Source organism: Aquila chrysaetos, chromosome 11, assembly GCF_900496995.4.
Source record: "Aquila chrysaetos chrysaetos chromosome 11, bAquChr1.4, whole genome shotgun sequence".
NCBI lineage: Eukaryota > Metazoa > Chordata > Aves > Accipitriformes > Accipitridae > Aquila > Aquila chrysaetos.
This window is the reverse complement of record NC_044014.1, coordinates 35,073,511-35,091,112: the sequence shown is the minus strand read 5'-3', so window position 1 is coordinate 35,091,112 and position 17,602 is coordinate 35,073,511. Positions and strand designations below refer to the sequence as shown.

At 41.3% G+C, this 17,602-nt stretch overlaps 1 protein-coding gene across 7 annotated transcripts in view; it reads left to right on the top strand.

Moving 5' to 3' along the window:
• The window catches only part of JMJD1C (jumonji domain containing 1C), a 166,439-nt gene that overhangs the window by 125,672 nt on the left and 23,165 nt on the right, over positions 1 to 17,602 (top strand). For 5 of the 7 annotated variants that reach the window (XR_005933604.1, XM_030031425.2, XM_030031428.2 and 2 more), the window contains 7 exons: positions 912 to 1,017; positions 5,928 to 6,052; positions 7,304 to 7,447; positions 7,566 to 7,752; positions 7,841 to 9,516; positions 12,621 to 12,793; positions 13,119 to 15,328. Coding sequence is in view for 6 of the 7 variants with exons in the window: in XM_030031425.2 (XP_029887285.1) it covers positions 912 to 1,017; positions 5,928 to 6,052; positions 7,304 to 7,447; positions 7,566 to 7,752; positions 7,841 to 9,516; positions 12,621 to 12,793; positions 13,119 to 15,328 (4,621 nt within the window). In the remaining variant the exon portion in view is untranslated. Of the gene's footprint in view, positions 1 to 911; positions 1,018 to 5,927; positions 6,053 to 7,303; positions 7,448 to 7,565; positions 7,753 to 7,840; positions 9,517 to 12,620; positions 12,794 to 13,118; positions 15,329 to 17,602 lie in introns of those variants that run through there. The other 2 variants (XM_030031426.2, XM_030031432.2) reach the window with 2 other exon arrangements.

The following is a 17,602-nucleotide window of genomic DNA, read 5'->3' as shown; positions in this document are numbered from 1 at the left end:
CTGATTATTTTAGCTGTCTGAAGTTCTCTTGGCACAAATGAATGTTCCTGCAGCTCATGGATTTCCAAGGCCGTCTTCTGTACGAGGCGTCACCAAGCTGCAGTGCAGCTTTATTTTTCTGCCACAGCCTCAAAGGCAGAAATAGCAAGTTTGTTCTCCGATAGAGAAATAGGTATTCTAACAGACTAGAGATGAATGATGATGTAAGCCATGCTTTCAAGGATATGAACCAGATTTTGTGCCTAGTTTTTCCTTGTTAGGAGGACAGTGCCACCAAATACAGCTTAATTTCCCAGATGATGTCCTACTCAAATATAGTGAAAAAGAATCTTTTCCAGGAGAACTGAATATAATAAAAATTAAAGCATGTCTTATTTGAAATTACCTAATTAACAAAGGCCTACATATTTGATAATCAGTAATGGTGTTTCTCTCAAAATGTTTTGTTTATCTTAAAGTGCAGCTATCTCTCAATGCATTATCTTTGTGGGTTCTATATCTATGTTTATGCTCAATATGTCCATATTAAATTTTACAGATACGGAAAATAATATTTGTTTAAAAATTTATTTAATCATTATTTAAACAATTCTTTCTGCATACCTGTAAACATTGAAGTCTTTAGAGGGCAATTTTAGCTTGTAGTAAGACAGTATTTATGAAAGTGTGATCCTATTAATAGCTTACAAGTCTGGCCACATGTGGGATCTGACATACCATGTTCCCATGAAATAACTTCTAGCACTGTTACGCTTTTAAGTTTTTTCTAAAAATAACACAGGGATTTGTAGGCAATCAGTAAAATTAGCATCAGACTACCTAATATTGTACTCTAAAATATGTCTAGGAAAATAAACAGAAATGTTACAAGTAAACATAACATATGGTTCTTTTTTTAATCTCTACTTTAGGACGACGTAGACAGTCTAAACCCAGTTCTCAGGGATAACCCGCAGTTACATGAGGAAGTAAAAGCCTGGGTAAAGGAACAAAAGGTTCAGGAGATTTTTATGCAAGGTAATTATGTGGGAAATTGTGTTATTTTTATTCTGTGTTAGCTAGTTTAAGGCCACTAGTTGTGTGGAACTCATCCCATAGCATTTGTGATATAATGGAGAATATATTTCTGATTTGGAAGTTATTTTTTGGAAGTATTTGTTAATACAAGAAAACAAGACTATGTAAGAAGCTGTGCGTGACTTCTTCAGACTGTTCTTAACTTGTTTGATGTTTTAGCAATTACAGCAAATGCTGAATATCATTAGTCTGAATGCAGGTATTTTATAAAGTTTGTTGTGAAAATAAGTGTGTATGAATGGCAACTACATACCTTCTAGCATGTTTAAAACTGTTCTGTGCTCTGTTAGTGTTACTGTTATGTGTGATAACTTCTCAGCTATCTGTCTGTGCTTGTAGTTCTTCACAGTTCTGTCACAGATGAAGAATACTTACAAATCCCCACCCCATACCCTCACACCCTGATTGAAAAGTGCCTTTCAAATCAGTTACGATTTTGTAACTCAATTCTAATGCTGGAAGGTTGCAGCAAATGCATACGTCATTTTTACAGTGTAGATACGAGTTATGTGAAAACCAGTATGAATTAGAATAAATTATTTTGGCTCAATCTTGCCGATAATAAAAATATTACAAGCATTTGCATTATATTCATTAACTTTCTGCAGAACTGACAGGCAGCTCTACAGAGGCATTCCTAGCAATGGGAGGCAGAAACTAACCTCCGTGGGTCTGGGTTAAAATCCTCAGGCAAGCAGTAAAACAATTCCAGGACAAAATGCTTAAGCAGTCATTCTGTAAATTAAGGTTGGGAGGGGAGCAGTGAATAATCTGGTATTTTAAGGATGGCGCTGAGGTTTGCTTGCTGTCTGGTTTCTTTGATAAAACTAAGGTTAGAAGACCAAAGGAATATGGTAAGTACAATACTGAAGTTACAGAAAAAAACTTTGTCTTTCCTTTTGTGGAGTTTCTAATTTGACTAGATATGATTATTCTTAAGGGCCACAGAGAAAGGATGCTGAAAAAAGCAATGTGTGGAATTATGCACGTAGTAAGTTGGTATGTCGGTGTTAGTCATTTTAGATTTTATCTTAATATCCTCAGATACAACATGAGTTAATAGTCTGTTGATGAAATTTGCAGCCAAAACTGGATTGAGAGGTGATGTGAAATCAAATTAGAGCTATATGAAAAGGAAACTAAAATTGAGCTTGTTTAATATATTTTGTTAGAGTAACAATAATAAGACAATTACAAAAGCCTCTGTGTACACTGGTACAGAATCAATACTTGAGCAAAGCCCCAGCAATATTGAAATAGTCATCTAAATGAAACTGCCAGCCCATCATCCACACAATTCATTTATGTCTCATCATTTCAGGAACTGTATTTTTAAGAAATGTCTTCATACATATAATTTTATATAATTTCTCAAAGAGATGTTTGGATGCTTAGAAGCGCACAGATTAGGAGTGTTTTAAATTATGAGATGAATCTAATCCAAACGTCCTGGCAGACTAGCTCTCCTTGTCCAAGGAGAAGCTGCACTTCAAATCCACTTGCTCACCTGATGTGACACAGTGTGGCCTGAGGAGAGATGTGCTTCCTTGGGCAGTGAGTGACTGCCATCCACCCTGAGGGCCTTTGCAGTGCCACCACCTGAGGCCCGTGGGATGCTGGTCAGCCAGCAGAGACTGCTGTCACGTTCTCCTGGTACATAATCTGCTCCTGGTCACGGAGACTTTGCATTAGGCACAAACCTTTCAGTGGCTTACAGACAGCCCTCTAGCAGTGCTAGCTGCTGTAATCTAGTCATGTTACTCTTCTTTTCTCCTCCCCTCCCTTCTCTGGTTTTCTTCACCTTCTCCGTTATTACCATTTCCCTGTTCCCTGCAATTTAAGCAACATTTTCAGTTCTACCTTGTCTAGACGCATCTATTAAGGTTGTTACCGTATTCTCTTACTTCGTCCTCTACAGCATTTTTAGGACCCAGCCTTTTCCTTGTTGTCTATGATGCTGAACCCTTCATCTCCTGCCTCAGTATTTTCTACTGTGACTATCACAGTTAAAACGCAGTTTATCTGAAGAAAGAGGAGGGTCGGATAGAAACATTAAAATTGGGTTTCAAATGTTTGAAAAGAAAGATGCCAATTTGAGCAGAGGGAATTTTAGTCAAAATTGGTCCAGTTATTTACAAGAATGAGACTAAAGAAAAAAATTGCCCCTTGTGACCTTTTCTTTGGGCAGCAGTCACAGCAGCATGCTTTGCAGTAGAGATTGTAGGTTTGGCAGGAAAGTAGTTTATTCCTTGTTTTGAAAAAAGAAACTCCTCCCAAACTTGGCCAAGTTGAAAGCTTTTGGGACAAATAAAACCAGTTCAAGTAACATAGTAAAGTGTCTTTGATTTTTAACAATTAAAATCTTTGAATTTTTTCTTCATATTAGGTTTATTAGCACTACAATCTCTGAGGCTGTGTGTATAATAGTCTTCCTGAAACACTGAGCGTGCTTCAGCCCTCAAGATATTTCCTGATAGTACTGCACAGGCTGTTTCAACAATGTGTAGCTGAGTGTGATTCAGCCAGGGACTGGAGACAAAGCCAGGCTTTTCCTGTAATGGCTGCTTGTGGCTGGGCTGGGCTGGGCTGGAGCTGAGCTGTCCTGTGTCGTATGACCGCAGTTTCAGTTTTCTCCTTCTTTTTGACACGCCAGCAGCACGTAAGAACTCCCCCTCTCCACTGTTTTTAAAGGTACATAAAGTGTCTTTTAAAAATAGATAGGATAACAGCTGGGATGAAGGGCAGACACAGACTAGAACAAGGAGTAAGAGGAACGAAGTTGGCACTGGGTCAGTGCAGAAGATTATAAGAGAAGCTGGAAGCTGATGGAGAAGGATGGATGGAGCTTGTAAGCTGAAAAGACTGGGAAAGGACTTGGAACCCAGTGGCCTGGAATTGCAAACTCTAAAATGAGAGAAGAAGCTGGGGAAAGGGGAGAGGCTGGTTCTGGTTATGCAAGAGACTGAAAATCATTGTGCAGTTAACAGTAGGATGCAAGAGAGGAGGAGCTGGGATAGGAAAGTAGGAATGGGAAATTTGCACGAAGAGACACAGGCAAAATTTTACTGAGACTGTCTGAACAAGGCAGAGCTTTGGGACAGCCATTAAAAGTTCGAGACATGGAGAATGCGGTTGGGTCAGACAGCCAGAAGTGTGGGAGCTGAGCTGGAGGCGTTTTGCAGGGGCATATGAAGTAAGGATTGGAGAGAAGCCATGAGGAAATGTGTCCCCATGGGAACCTTGTCTGGTCCAAGACCAGGAATGTGAGACATAAGCTTGTAGATTCTTCCTCTTTTTCTGCCCATACGTATTGGTGATTGACAGTGCCCGTGCTGGTGCGCTTTTGACCCATGTCTTTGCAGCTGGAAATGTGCTCTGGGGATGAGTTACTGCCAGTAGCTCAGAGGGTTCAGTGGGTCTCGAGGTTTCAGTTGTGCAGTGAATGATGTGGATGTGGGTCAAAGACGGGTGCCATTGCATGGTGTTTCTGTTCCCAGATGTTTTAAAACCTAGATAATGACATGCAAAAGGTATTTCAAAAGGCCTTGCTAAGGTTCGAAAATTAAACCCTAAGACCACTTGGAAATGTCTAAATTATTACTGCTTTTGCACTTCTCTTGATCTCTCAAATGTTGACATTAAAAGCAGTCCTTATGATCACACACTTTCTCGTGCAGAGGGTATAATGGACCCAGTCATGTGAATACGGACATTTTACTAGAGAAAGCTGTTACCTCTGAGGGCCCTGGCCTGTTTGCTGCAGATGTTTGAGCTTGCTTAATATACTGGGCAAGGGTTGGAAAAAAAATATTTTTAGGAAAGACAGGGGAATTCTGGCCTTCCCTGTGTGGTTGAGCAACTAAGCACTCTTAAATCATTTAAGTTAGGCTTTTTGTAGGTTGTCACTGACTGGTTTTGCTTCCTTTCCTGTATGCCTGACCTGGGACTTGGGGTTTGGTTGCGGAAGGAGCGAAACCCACACAGTTGGAACTGAACTCTGTGGCAGTGTTGCTTGGTCATACAAATGCTATATAAACACTAACTGCGATGAAACTTAGGGTCCCGATGATCAAGTGAGACACTGAATGTGAATAAAACTGCTGAATCTCAATTTCTGGGTCTTGAAACCATCTATAAAATAAATACTGTATCATACTATCTCCCCACCCCTGTGGGCTTTTGGAAGTGAATTAAACTGATCTTTGCAAAGGGACAGTGTGCGGGGTTTCATTGCAGTTGATACATCTGAAAACAGGAGCTAAAGCCCTAATAGCGTGTGTGTTTTTGAGTGTTCTGTGTGGCCATGGCAGGGACAGGATCACTCAGCTGCCTTTCCAACTGCTGTAATGGAGAGAAACTCTGTGGTCACTTATGGGAAAAGCTTGGCAGATGCAGAGCCTAACCACCAAGATTTAAATCTTTTCGCCAGCAAAGCATCTGGGCGTGCGACTAGCTTGTTAAATAGCTTCTGTATAACCTGCTGCTGCCACTTTCTAGCCTTTCAGATTACTTTTCTACTGTTGCTGTTTGTAGGCAGGAATTTTCCCATCATTTGTCATCATGGTTCCAGAAAGATTTAATTAGATAAGAAAACTGTATGTTGAAAATGTTAGCAGAATTGACCTTAAAGCAGCCTTACGTGTACCATTTGCATTTCAAAATGTCTTCCTGAATAAAAGTGAAATCCACAGGCAGTGCTGTGCCAGGATTGCCTGTAGTTTGTTGTCCATGCCATGGGCACTATATGTGTGCTGTGAAGCTTAAAAAACCAGGAAAACCCATTTATACTTTGTTTTGCTTTGTTTTGCTGAATTCCTCAACGGCTTTTTTTATTTCTTCCCCTTCTAAAGGTCCGTACTCCTTAAATGGTTATAGGGTGAGAGTGTACAGACAGGATTCTGCCACCCAGTGGTTTACCGGTATCATTACTCATCATGATCTCTTCACCCGCACTATGGTTGTTATGAATGACCAGGTGAGTTTGATATGTCATACTGGGAAAACAAGCTTCAAGTAAGCTACGTGTTGGGAGTTTTTAAAATTTTTTTTGTGGTACTCTGAAATATACTGAGTTGTTCAGTTCCAGCAGGGCGAGTCTATTACTGCGCTGAAACTACAGCATGACTTTGCATTGGACTAGCAGTTAAAACCATCCTGAAGCTGAACGTTTGTGCAATGATATGATTAGCACCAGTCCTACAGTTCTGCTTTTCTTCTGTCACTTTTTGACTAGTGAAGTCTTTGAAGTGAAGCGGTCTAGTTTTAAGAACTGGTCTTCCCTGTCAGCTCTGTTGAGAATTTCTTTTCTCAATGCTGAAATCTTTTAGCGCTGCAGTAGTGATTACTTTTCCCAAGCAATTGAAATATCTGCTTTCTGCAATTTATTGAATTAAGCATTTACTGCAGCCCTAATTTACATTTACTGTGGTGGGTTTTAGTTGTATTTTGAAGTTGATGTTACAAAAAGAATTAATACTGGTATTTTTAGTGGCAGTAACGAATTCTATTTCAGGAGACCACGGTAATGACTCAAAGTTAATATAGTGAATGACCTGTCTGCCTTGAAATGACTGACAAAATCATGCATGAGAATAAAAATTTAAGACTAGTCTAATGCTCACATACATTCTTTCCCTTAATTTGCTCTAATTAATTTTTCCCAAATATGATTTTTTTTCTATTTGTGACATAATGATTAAAGATCTGGTTAGCATTTCCTTCTTTCTGAAATATCCCTCACTAGTAACACTCCGCCAGCCTTAGAGTTCTTCTCTCCAGTCATTTTGGTTCCTTTCTTTCAGCAGTTTTGCTTCTGTTGGACGCAATATTGTAATGTGCTTACGCAGTATATTTTATAGTATATTAAATAAATTTTATGAAATTTTTGTATGTTGTAATTGCTACTTAAGGATTACTCTATGAAGAGGTCAGTGTCTTTTAATTTCAAATTTACAGGTCAGTGAAGGGGGGAGGGAAGGAAGTGGTAGTGGGGTACTTTCTCTTTTACATACCACGGTAAAAATAACTTTTTTTTAAAGACACATTTGCTTTGGTTTTACTCTGTTCCCAGCCTTTGTTGAGAGTCATATGTCAGTTCTGCTTGTCAGGATTAAGTAGGCTTTTCTCTAGTCTTTAGCACACAGAATAGACTGGTGAGCACAAAATACAGATTGGGCAGTGTCTGAATATCTGATTATTATTTTTTTTCTTTTTTTTAATAAACCAGGTGTTAGAACCTCAGAATGTTGATCCTTCTATGGTTCAGATGACCTTTCTAGATGATGTTGTTCACTCTTTGTTGAAAGGTGAAAATATTGGCATCACTTCACGCCGACGGTCTCGTTCCAACCAGAACAGCAACACAGTCCACGTAGATACATTTATCTTATTACCTAAGTATTTTCGTATATTGTGACTATTAAAAATACATGTTTAAAATCACAGATTAAAATTGCATTTAAGTGCATTAATCACAAAATTATTTTTAGGGTCATTATACGCGTGCGCAAGCAAATAGTCCCAGACCAGCAATGAATTCCCAAACTGCAGCACCAAAACAGAATTCTCACCAGCAACAGAGGAATACTCGGCCAAATAAGAGGAAAGGCTCTGATAGCAGCATGCCTGATGAAGAGAAGATGAAAGAAGAAAGATATGATTATATAGGTCGAGGAGGTAAAAGCAGTTATTGGAAAGGGAGGGAGAGCTCCTTAAAACTGTATTAAGACTGAAAATGTGATAGACATGTTTTTATCTTTTACAGAAAACCCCAAAACCAAAACTAAACACTTCCTTAGTAAAAGAAGAAAACCTGAAGAGGATGACAAAAAACTAAATATGAAGAGAGTGCGGACAGACAATATCTCTGATTACTCTGAGAGCAGTGACTCAGAAATTTCAAATAAAAGATTAACAGACTCGTCCTCAGAGCAAAATTCAGAAAATGAGTTAAAAAGCAAGAACACTTCAAAGATAAATGGAGAAGAAGGAAAATCCCAAACTATTGAGGGAGAACAGACACTAACAGATAGGCGGTCTCCATGGGATGAAATACAGGAGGATAAAAAACACGAAGAGACAGAAAGACTGAAGTCATCCATCTTAGATCAGCAGCAAAAATCTTCACTCCATGCAGCAGAGCAACCAACACCTTATGAACAGAATGCCAAGGATCCACATGTTCAAGAGTGCAATGCAGAAAAACATCACACTGCGGAATTAAAAAATGAGCAATTTGTACCCAGACCTCCTACTCCAAAATGTGTTGTTGACATTACTAATGAAAATAACTCTGAAAAGGAGAGCCAGGATAATGCTGCAACCTGTACCTTTGGTTTGCAAACGGTTCAGAAAATAGAATCTCACAGCAGCGATTTAAAACAGCAGTTTGCAAATGCAAATTTCCTTGAAGCAAGAAAACAGGAAGCTGATCAAAGTTGGGTTAGCAGTGTTGTTAACAAAACGGATTTGATACAACCTGGGGTTGTAAAAACATTATCAGTAAATGAGCACTTAAATCCTGAAAAAGAAAAAGTACAGTATGGCTCGTTTATGTCTTCATTAACTGTAGCTTCTCTAGCAGAAGAGAGTAAACTGCATAAACAAAGTCCAGTCCCCGATTCTGTGAAGTCAAAACCTAGTGCTTCAGTTGATCATCCTAAAACAAAGTCACCTGATGTTAAGCCTAAATTCACCCAATCTTCCGATACTGTGAAGTCTAAGGTTAGTTCCCAAAGCAGCCATGCTACTGGATTAACAAGGTCAGCCAATAAAACTGATCATGATTTGCCTAGGTCTAGTTTTCATGCAGTTCCAGCTAGAGTTAGCGCTCTAGAAGCTACTAAAAGTCCTCTTATCATTGACAAGAATGAACATTTCACGGTGTACAGGGACCCCACTCTGATTGGACAAGAAACAGGAACTAATCACATTTCACCTTATTTGCATCAGCATAATTATCCTCTGCATTCCTCATCCCACCGAACCTGTTTAAATCCAAACGCTCATCATCCTGCATTAACTGGTTCATCCCATCTACTAGCTGGGTCTTCAGCTCAGGCTCCCTTGTCCGCTATTAACACTCACCCCCTTAGTACTGCATCTCACCATTCTGTTCATCACCCTCATCTACTTCCTGCAGTGTTACCCGGAGTGCCCGCTGCCTCCTTGCTGGGTGGCCACCCGCGACTAGAGACTGCTCATGCTAGCAGCTTAAGCCATTTGGCATTAGCACACCAGCAGCAGCAACAGATGTTACAACACCAGTCTCCACATCTTCTTGGACAAGCTCATCCTTCTGCTTCCTATAATCAGCTAGGGCTTTATCCAATTATTTGGCAGTATCCAAATGGAACTCATGCTTACTCAGGACTCGGTCTGCCCTCCTCCAAATGGGTCCACCCAGAAACTCCTGTTAACGCAGAGGCTTCCTTGAGAAGGGTAAGTTGAGCTTGTTTCTTAATGACGTATTTAGCTGGGGCTGGTGTCTCCCAACAGTGGTTTTCTAGGTACAGATTCGGTAGTTTGTGTCACACTGAGTGTGCAGTGGTGGTGGGTTTTTTGAGTAGGCAGATAACTTGGAATGGAAATCCACTAGTAACTGCTGTCTCACAGTGGATGTGAGTAGGGAGTTCTTCCAGACCTTGATTTCCTAAGTATTTTAAAGAAAGACAAAATGTTTGTTTTTAGTTTATGACCAAGTGAGGTCAACCAGCTGGTTTGGGAGTTGGAAGTCCACAGGGTAAATATTTGCTACCTCAAACTATGAAAACCATTATGTAAGTTAAATACTAGGAGAGGTAGGACAATAGTCTTTATAGTGCAATTTCGTGTATGCTCACTACATAATGGAGAAAGGCTGAGACGGAAGGAGTACTAAATCCGGTGGGAAGTTCTGAAGAGAAATACTCTAGCATTTATAAATCTTTCTTACACCGTACACCCATTTCTCTTGTCTTTACACCTATCTGTGTACCCTCTCTTGGCATATCATTCTCTCCCCTTCTGTTCCTGTTGACACACATCCCTGCCTTCCCATCTGCTTTCTACTCTTCTGTATTCAAGTCAGGGTGATTTCCTCTGTCTGTATGCTGAGTATAACCACTGAAGTCTCAGAAGAAACGGTTTGTGTTTTTCAGCCTAGCGCCCAGTGCAGCAGTGGTGTTTGGCAGGCAGACATGGCAATTACAGGAAAAGTTTTCTCAGCTCCTGCAGTCTTGGGATATGGCATGCTCATTGCAGGCCCCTTAGAGGAACAGTGTAAGATGAAGCATGTGCAGCGCAGACAGAAACTTTGGAGAACTTTACTGCCAGCTTCCATCAAACCTCCACTGAGCATGTGCATACTGATTTTTTGAGGCTTACAACTTGGCCTAATTTGGGCAGATTTTCACAGGGACCACAAAAGGCATGTCCCTCACAGTGGTCCTTCTGCCAGATTGTAAGCCTTTGCGTCAAAGCTTGGAGTTCCTGAATGGTTGTAAAGATTTTTTTCTTTTTCATCATGGAGAAAGCTATTCTTCCCCAGCCTCATTCTTGAGAAAAACCAAACCATTGTGGCTAAGTCTCTCCCAAACAGTCAGTTTGAGTTGGCCTTGTAATATGAAGTCAGCTTGATCTAAAATGTGATAAAGTCAAATGCAGCAGAGGAGAAAAGCCTAAGAGAAAACTATAGAAGGATTTATCTTTTCATGTTGCTGCCTGCTCCACCCCATACTGAAGTCCGTTTTAAAGAACTTATGGTAGACTCTCTTTTCACTTTGGCTGCCTGAAGCGTGCAGCCCTGCATACCGAGGCACGTAGCTTTTTAATTATGTTGATATGTGGCAATTGTCTTGTGGTGACTTGTCTTCTGGCTCTTGCACTGGAGGCCTTTTTTTAAATATGTCTTAGAAACCCATAATGGGCGTTTCCAAAGTCGGTTTGCATGGATGCCACAGTCGCAGAAAGTGATCTGTGTTTCAGCTGTAACAGCAGCAGCAGCCACCCTCAGCTCAGGGCTGAGCCATGTCCTTGTGCTGAAGGAAGCATACTCCCAAGCCCACCTTTTTCCTACTGTCCACAGGTGGCTGTGGCAGCTCCCATCTTTGGGCTGGGCTGTAGATGATTGCAGATGGAGTCACGAAGCTGTCTGGGCAATGCTTGGTGCTCAAGCAGATGTTCCCCAGCTCCTCTAGGGAGAAGGTGATGGGCCTTTTTTGCATAATACTTTAATACAGCTTACAGGCTATTCGTGGGAACCCACCACAGCGTGGGAACTCCTGGCCTAGGAAATGTGTGCACTAAAACTGTTAGCCCAAACCCACGTGGTTGCTTTAAATATTCAAAAGTATAGAAATCAGAACTTCAAAGTTGTAGCACCTGCGGATCTATTCTGTTCTGTGTGCATGTGTCATGAGAGCTCTTGGCTCCCCTTCTGCTGCAGCAGTTCTCAACTGGGAGTCGTCAAGACTGGGGAGAAGGAGAGGGATGGACTGGTGAGCAGAGGAGGACACGTTCTGGGCAGTGCCAGGAGTTAGGGGTGAAGCACCACTGAGAGGCTTTGGGGTGCGCACATGAGAGCTCTGCTCACTCTTGTCCCAGGCCCTTCTTGGCTTGACCCTAGCGCTTGAGCACCATTTCAACAGGGTGCCCTGCCTTTCCACTCCTCTGAGCATGTTTCTTGTAAGCAGGTCTCAGAGGAGAGAAGGAAAGGGGAGAGGGACGGAGAACTGCTCTTGGTCTTTTCTGCAGAGTTGTTCACGCAAGTTTCAGAGAAGAAAACAGAAACATACCTAAGTAGTCAATTAAAAAACAGTTTCATAAATAAAGACTATCACGGTGTGTATAAACGAGGAATTGGTATTGCCCACCTTTTGAGTATTTAGGTACACAGCACAAAACTGTGTGTACTGTGCGTTTGCCGTGTTGCAAAGTGTGGCAGGCGTGTACATTTATGGTTTTAATAGAGTGCTGCTGATGAAATTATGCCAAATAAAAACGCCTGGCAAAATAAAGCAGATTAATTAGGATTATCGTACTTAATCATTTGGTTGGGGGGAGGAGAGGAACCATCCAGGAAAGAGATACTTCTGTCCCTTATATTGAGATTTGTTACAAAGCTGGAGATGAAATTGTGTTCCAGAAATACTAAACCATATTTGTCTTTTGAAAGAAATACTTCCTGCAATTCATTGAAGAGCTAATGGTCTGTTTACTAGTAACTGAAGTTAAGTGCTGTTAGACTATCATTGGTTTGCTAATTTTGATGAGCTTGAGATGCCATTCTAGAATTAACTATTCATGCTGAATACTTGAAATTCTAAGAACGCTTCTGAAACATGTAAGCTATTTTGTATGCTGCAAGTCCAAGGGAAGTGCAATCAGATGTTCCAGTTGATCAAAAAGTGACTTAAAATGTTAAATTTTATTTACTGTGTATGATTTGATGCTGAAATACATTACTTCGCTCTGATCATTGGTAGGACTTGATACAGTAACTCTTGTGGTCCCATGATTATTTTGAAATCTGATTTTATTTTTTTTGTTTTGATTGGTGTTAACAGAATACTCCCAGCCCATGGTTACACCAGCCCACCCCGGTGACCTCAGCTGACAGCCTTGGTTTACTGAGTCACATTCCTGTGCGTCCATCCAGTGCAGATCCCCTTCGGCCTCTCAAACTGACAACACATTCCAGCCCGCCATTGTCCAAAAGTATTGTAGAGCATCACAAAGAGTAAGTTTGCTGTTTAATTCTGTGTGAGAGGGTACATTTCAGCAGCTGATTTTGTCTTCTAGCTTGCTTTTAGTTTATTTGTAAACATAGGTGCCTGTGATAGAGAAAAGCTTGTCAGTATACTGCAAAACAGACTCTGCCCTGTTGACTTGGAATGGTACTTGAGTTCCTGAGTCACGTGAAGACTTCTGAAAATTGTACTTAATATGAAGAAAAGTTTGTGTTAATAGCTAGTGTTGTTCAGAGCATGGGAAGAAAGGCCTTCCATTTAGCATGTTGCGCTACATTCAGACTAACCTGTATTTGCTTAACCTTTTTCAAACAGAGAACTGGAGAGGAAAGCATTTATTGAGCCTTTACGTTCTGTTACAACTGCACCAGTAAAGACAGAGCTAGAGCAGAGCAGAACACAGGCAGCAAAGGAGAGCCATATGCACAGACATTTTGCAGATCCAATGTTGAACCAGCTGCCAAGGCCACCACAGGAGTCTGGGGAGCGACTGAGCAAATACAAAGAAGAACACAGACGGATACTCCAAGAAAGTATTGAAGTTGCTCCTTTTACAGCTAAAATAAAGGCACTGGAGGGAGAGAGAGAGAACTACTCCAGGGTGACATCCTTATCTTCAAGCCCCAAAAGCCATTCAGTAAAATATGACAAAGACACTGAACGCTCTGTGTCAGAACTGTATAAAATGAAGCATTCGGTTCCACAGAGTTTGCCGCAGAGTAACTATTTCACCACCTTGTCTAACAGTGTAGTAAATGAACCGCCAAGATCGTACCCGTCAAAGGAAGCTTCAGGTGCATATGTTGATAAGCAAACTAATTGTCCTTCAACAGCAGCTAGTCCCCAGTCTCTCTCCTCTTACATTTCTCCTCTTTCAAAACCTCCACCTTTAATTAAGCACCAACCAGAGAGCGAAGGCTCTGCGAGCAAGATACCCGAGCAGCTTTCACAGTCAGTGCAGTCTCACTCTGTAAATTCTTTCAGAAGTGACAGCAGGAGCCCTACTCAGTTGTCAATCTCATCTTCAAATACACTCCGGAGTATGCCTGCCTTGCATAGAGCCCCCGTGTTTCACCCCCCTGTGCACCAGAACCTGGAGAAGAAGGAAAGCAGCTATAGCAGCCTTTCACCTCCGACTCTAACCCCTGTTCAACCTGTTAGTGCTGGTGGTGGCAAAATACAGGAGTTGCAAAAACCACCAACTTTAGTACCTGAGCCTAAGGAAGCTCAGACTGTTTACAAGGGCAATTCTGAACAGAATTTATCAGAAATATGGAAGTCAAATAATGCCCCAAATAACGAAAAAGTGGATTGGCACGTTGAAAGAATGAGTGGAAAGTCACAGTCCGCTACAGCATCTGTTATTGTGCGTCCTCCTTCTAGCACGAAATATGATAGCGTACCAGTAATGCAGTCTGCTTCCAAAGATCGAGTTAGTGAGAGATCTTCAGCTGTGACAAATCAAGCAGATTGCCTGAAAACAGCGGAAGCCAGGGAGACTGGAAGAATCATTCTGCCAAATATGAACTCAGACAGTGCTCGCACACAGTATGAAAAGAAATTTCCAGCTGTCTCGCAAGGCAGCATTCCTCATGCTGTCTCCCCTACCACAACTATGATCTGCCGTACCAAAACGGATGTCACCGCATCAGCAGCAACAACTACCAGCGTGTCAGGCTGGGGTAGTTCAGAAGTGACTTACTCCTTATCGAATACGGTCTTGGCCTGTGCACCAGTGGAGTGTACTGCCTCGAGAGCAGCAAGTCAGGCAGTAGCACAGACCCAGGAATGCAAGGTCAGCACTACAGCTCCGGTTACACCCGCGGCTGGCAAGACAGGCAGCACTGCTCAGCCCACCTCGGGATTCTCCACCTCCACCGACTTTGTCCATTTGAAAAAGCACAAGGCAGCGTTGGCTGCAGCTCAGTTTAAAAGTAGTAACACCAGTGAGACTGAGTCCAACTCTGTGAAAAATCAGACATTTTCAACCTCTGTCTCCCTAGACAGTGCTATCGTCTGTAGTACAATAAACAAAGCGAACTCTGTAGGCAGTGGGCAAACTTCCCAGACGAGTCAGCCAAACTACCACACTAAACTGAAAAAGGCTTGGCTAACAAGACATTCGGAGGAAGATAAAAACACTAATAAAAAAGAGAATTCAGGGAACAGTGTTTCAGAAATTATTAAGCCATGTACTGTCAATTTAATAGCTTCTACATCAAATGAGTTGCAGAATAACATAGATAGTAAAATCTTGGCAGATAAGTTTGCAAAGGAAGATAAGCACCCTAGGAGAAAAGCAAAACGAACTTACGAGTCTGGCTCTGAAAGCGGAGACTCTGATGAAAGTGAGAGCAAGTCAGAGCAAAGGACTAAAAGGCAGCCCAAGCCAACTTACAAAAAGAAACAAAATGATTTGCAGAAAAAAAAGGGTGATACAGAGGAAGAAGTAAAACCGAATGGTGTTCTTAGCAGGAGTGCCAAAGAAAAAAGCAAGCTGAAGTTACAGAGCGGCAGTAACAGCAGTGAGTATATTAATCTGATTTGGAAGAGACAGACTAATGTGAAGTCTAACAGAGTTAATCCTGGAGGGTTTGTCATGCACAGTAGCTGGGAAAAGAGTTAAAAAGCATGCTTATGTAAATGAGTAGGTCCAGATTTATCTGTCTTGAGGCCATTTGAAATACCCTGGTTTAAGAAGTTCAGTGTTTTGTATATATGTGTTAACAAACTGGTTCTTGGCCTAAAAATAAGCAGTAAACGAACTGGTTTATGCTGTTCATCAGAATTCAACAGACTGGTGCATATAGTTGTGCCACTTGTATTGAGAGAGATTTTTTAAATTTTTTTTTTTTTAAGACCTAATGCATTTATTTTTGGAGCACTACTGGAGGGACAGATTCTCTATTGTTGAGCTTTAATTCATCCTTTGATCAGGAAGCCAGAGGCAGTTCCTTGAGAGCCTGATGCTACTCTGTTATGATTTGATTAATTTAATGAAAGGTTTGAGGGAGAGTCATTTCACACTCCTAACTAGCATGTGTATTACATGGTGTTAACATCCCTCTTGTTTAAGGAATAAAGAAATTTAGGGAAATACAAATTTCAATTTAAATGTAATACTGTAGCATGTAGCAGATTGTAACTAGATTTATCTGAAAAGAGAAACTGGTCTGCCAACATGAGAGATTTTATTTAAGAACTTACCTTATTTTTTATTCCACTTTATTCTTCTCCAAGGACTATTCTTTTGTCTTTGTTCTGGCTGAGTATGAGAAAGTCTACCATTAAATTACTTTTTGCAAGAATTTTTAAGTACAGGTAGTAAGAAAATGACTACTGCTCCCTGTAATTACATTCTCCGGCTTTTCACTGCCTAGTGTATAAAGTTACTCTTCTGGTATCTGAGAGTACTTGAAGCTTAAGTTGTACTGGGTGCTGGAAGCGTTGCAGTCTGACTGAGGTATTCTGGCTTGGGTCCAGTGATAGTAGTATTACTTCCCCCCCCCCCCCCCCCCCCCCCCAACTAAAGGGAAGATCAAGGAGAACATGCCTATATATAACGTCTTTCTTGGTTTTACTTCTTAAACTGTGAATGTATACATGTAACATGTTAGGTCTTTATGACCTTTGTATCGTTGCAAAAGAATGTTTGTTGTAAAAGGTTTGCTTACCTAAGTTAAGGGAAGGCAGTGACTTCTTGTTTTGGCTAGTGATACCCAAGTTTAAAAGTGATATATGATTATACATTATGGAGCTGTTTCCTGGAACTTAGGTTGGGTAGGACTTGGTATTACGTTCTGTTATGAGTTGCACAGCCTGTGTCCTGCACCTTAACAGGTTGGGCCTGTCCTGTGGTAGCAGCTGACCTGGGATCAGACCTGAGATCTTTCTGTCTGTTTCTCCTACTTGACCCATTAAATAGACGAGCGTTTCTGGTACCCTTGTCAGTTTATCTTGGGGGAGCTTTGTTATAATTTCTGAGAGAGAACTGGTCAGAGGTTTTCTTACGAAAAGGACTTTCCACAAAGATGTATACAAAACCACAGTCAACCTTGAGGAGCTTTCAGGAAATAACAGGTCCCCATGGAACGGCTGCCTGGGCTCCCCGTAGGTGGCTGAAGATAACTGTGCTTCAGGACCTGGGGCTTGGTGGCAGTTTTGCAATGTGGGTGGTATCTGGATACTGCCAGGGTTGAAAACTGCTTTGTCCCGATGCTGTTTCGGCAAGCCCCGGGAGCCTATGTGCTAGCCAGCATGCTCAGAGCTCCAGGCTGCAAGGCTCCCTCCTGCAAAGCAAGTCATTTTACAGTTCTGCAAGCACTGGGGGTCTTCCAAGTTTCTGCCCACAGAGCTTGAAGTCTAGCAGCATCCAGATGACACCCAGGATCTCTGGTTCCAAGGCAGAAAACATTGTTTTAGATCAGCAAACCTGTACTTTGGCCTTTTCTGCTCTCAAGTGTTCATCCAGTTACTATCATGCTCCTTGGATGAGTTGGGAGTGGAGTTTGTAGTCCATGAACTGAGGCATAGGCGGTCTGTCACTTGCAAAGTTTGCACAAGTCATCTCTGGCAAAGTACAGATCTTAACCCAGGTACCAAGTCTGAAGTTAGCACTCTGACCTCTCTATCATCCTACATCAGATCCCTGTTTACAGGGCATGAACTTTCAAGAGTAGTGGTAGATGAAATGACAGATACTTCTATCTATCTGCAGCTAAAACTAGTACCACTTTTAAAAGTCATTAAAATGGAAGCCTGGTTAGATAACAACAGGGTTCAGTTTCAAAATGTGTATG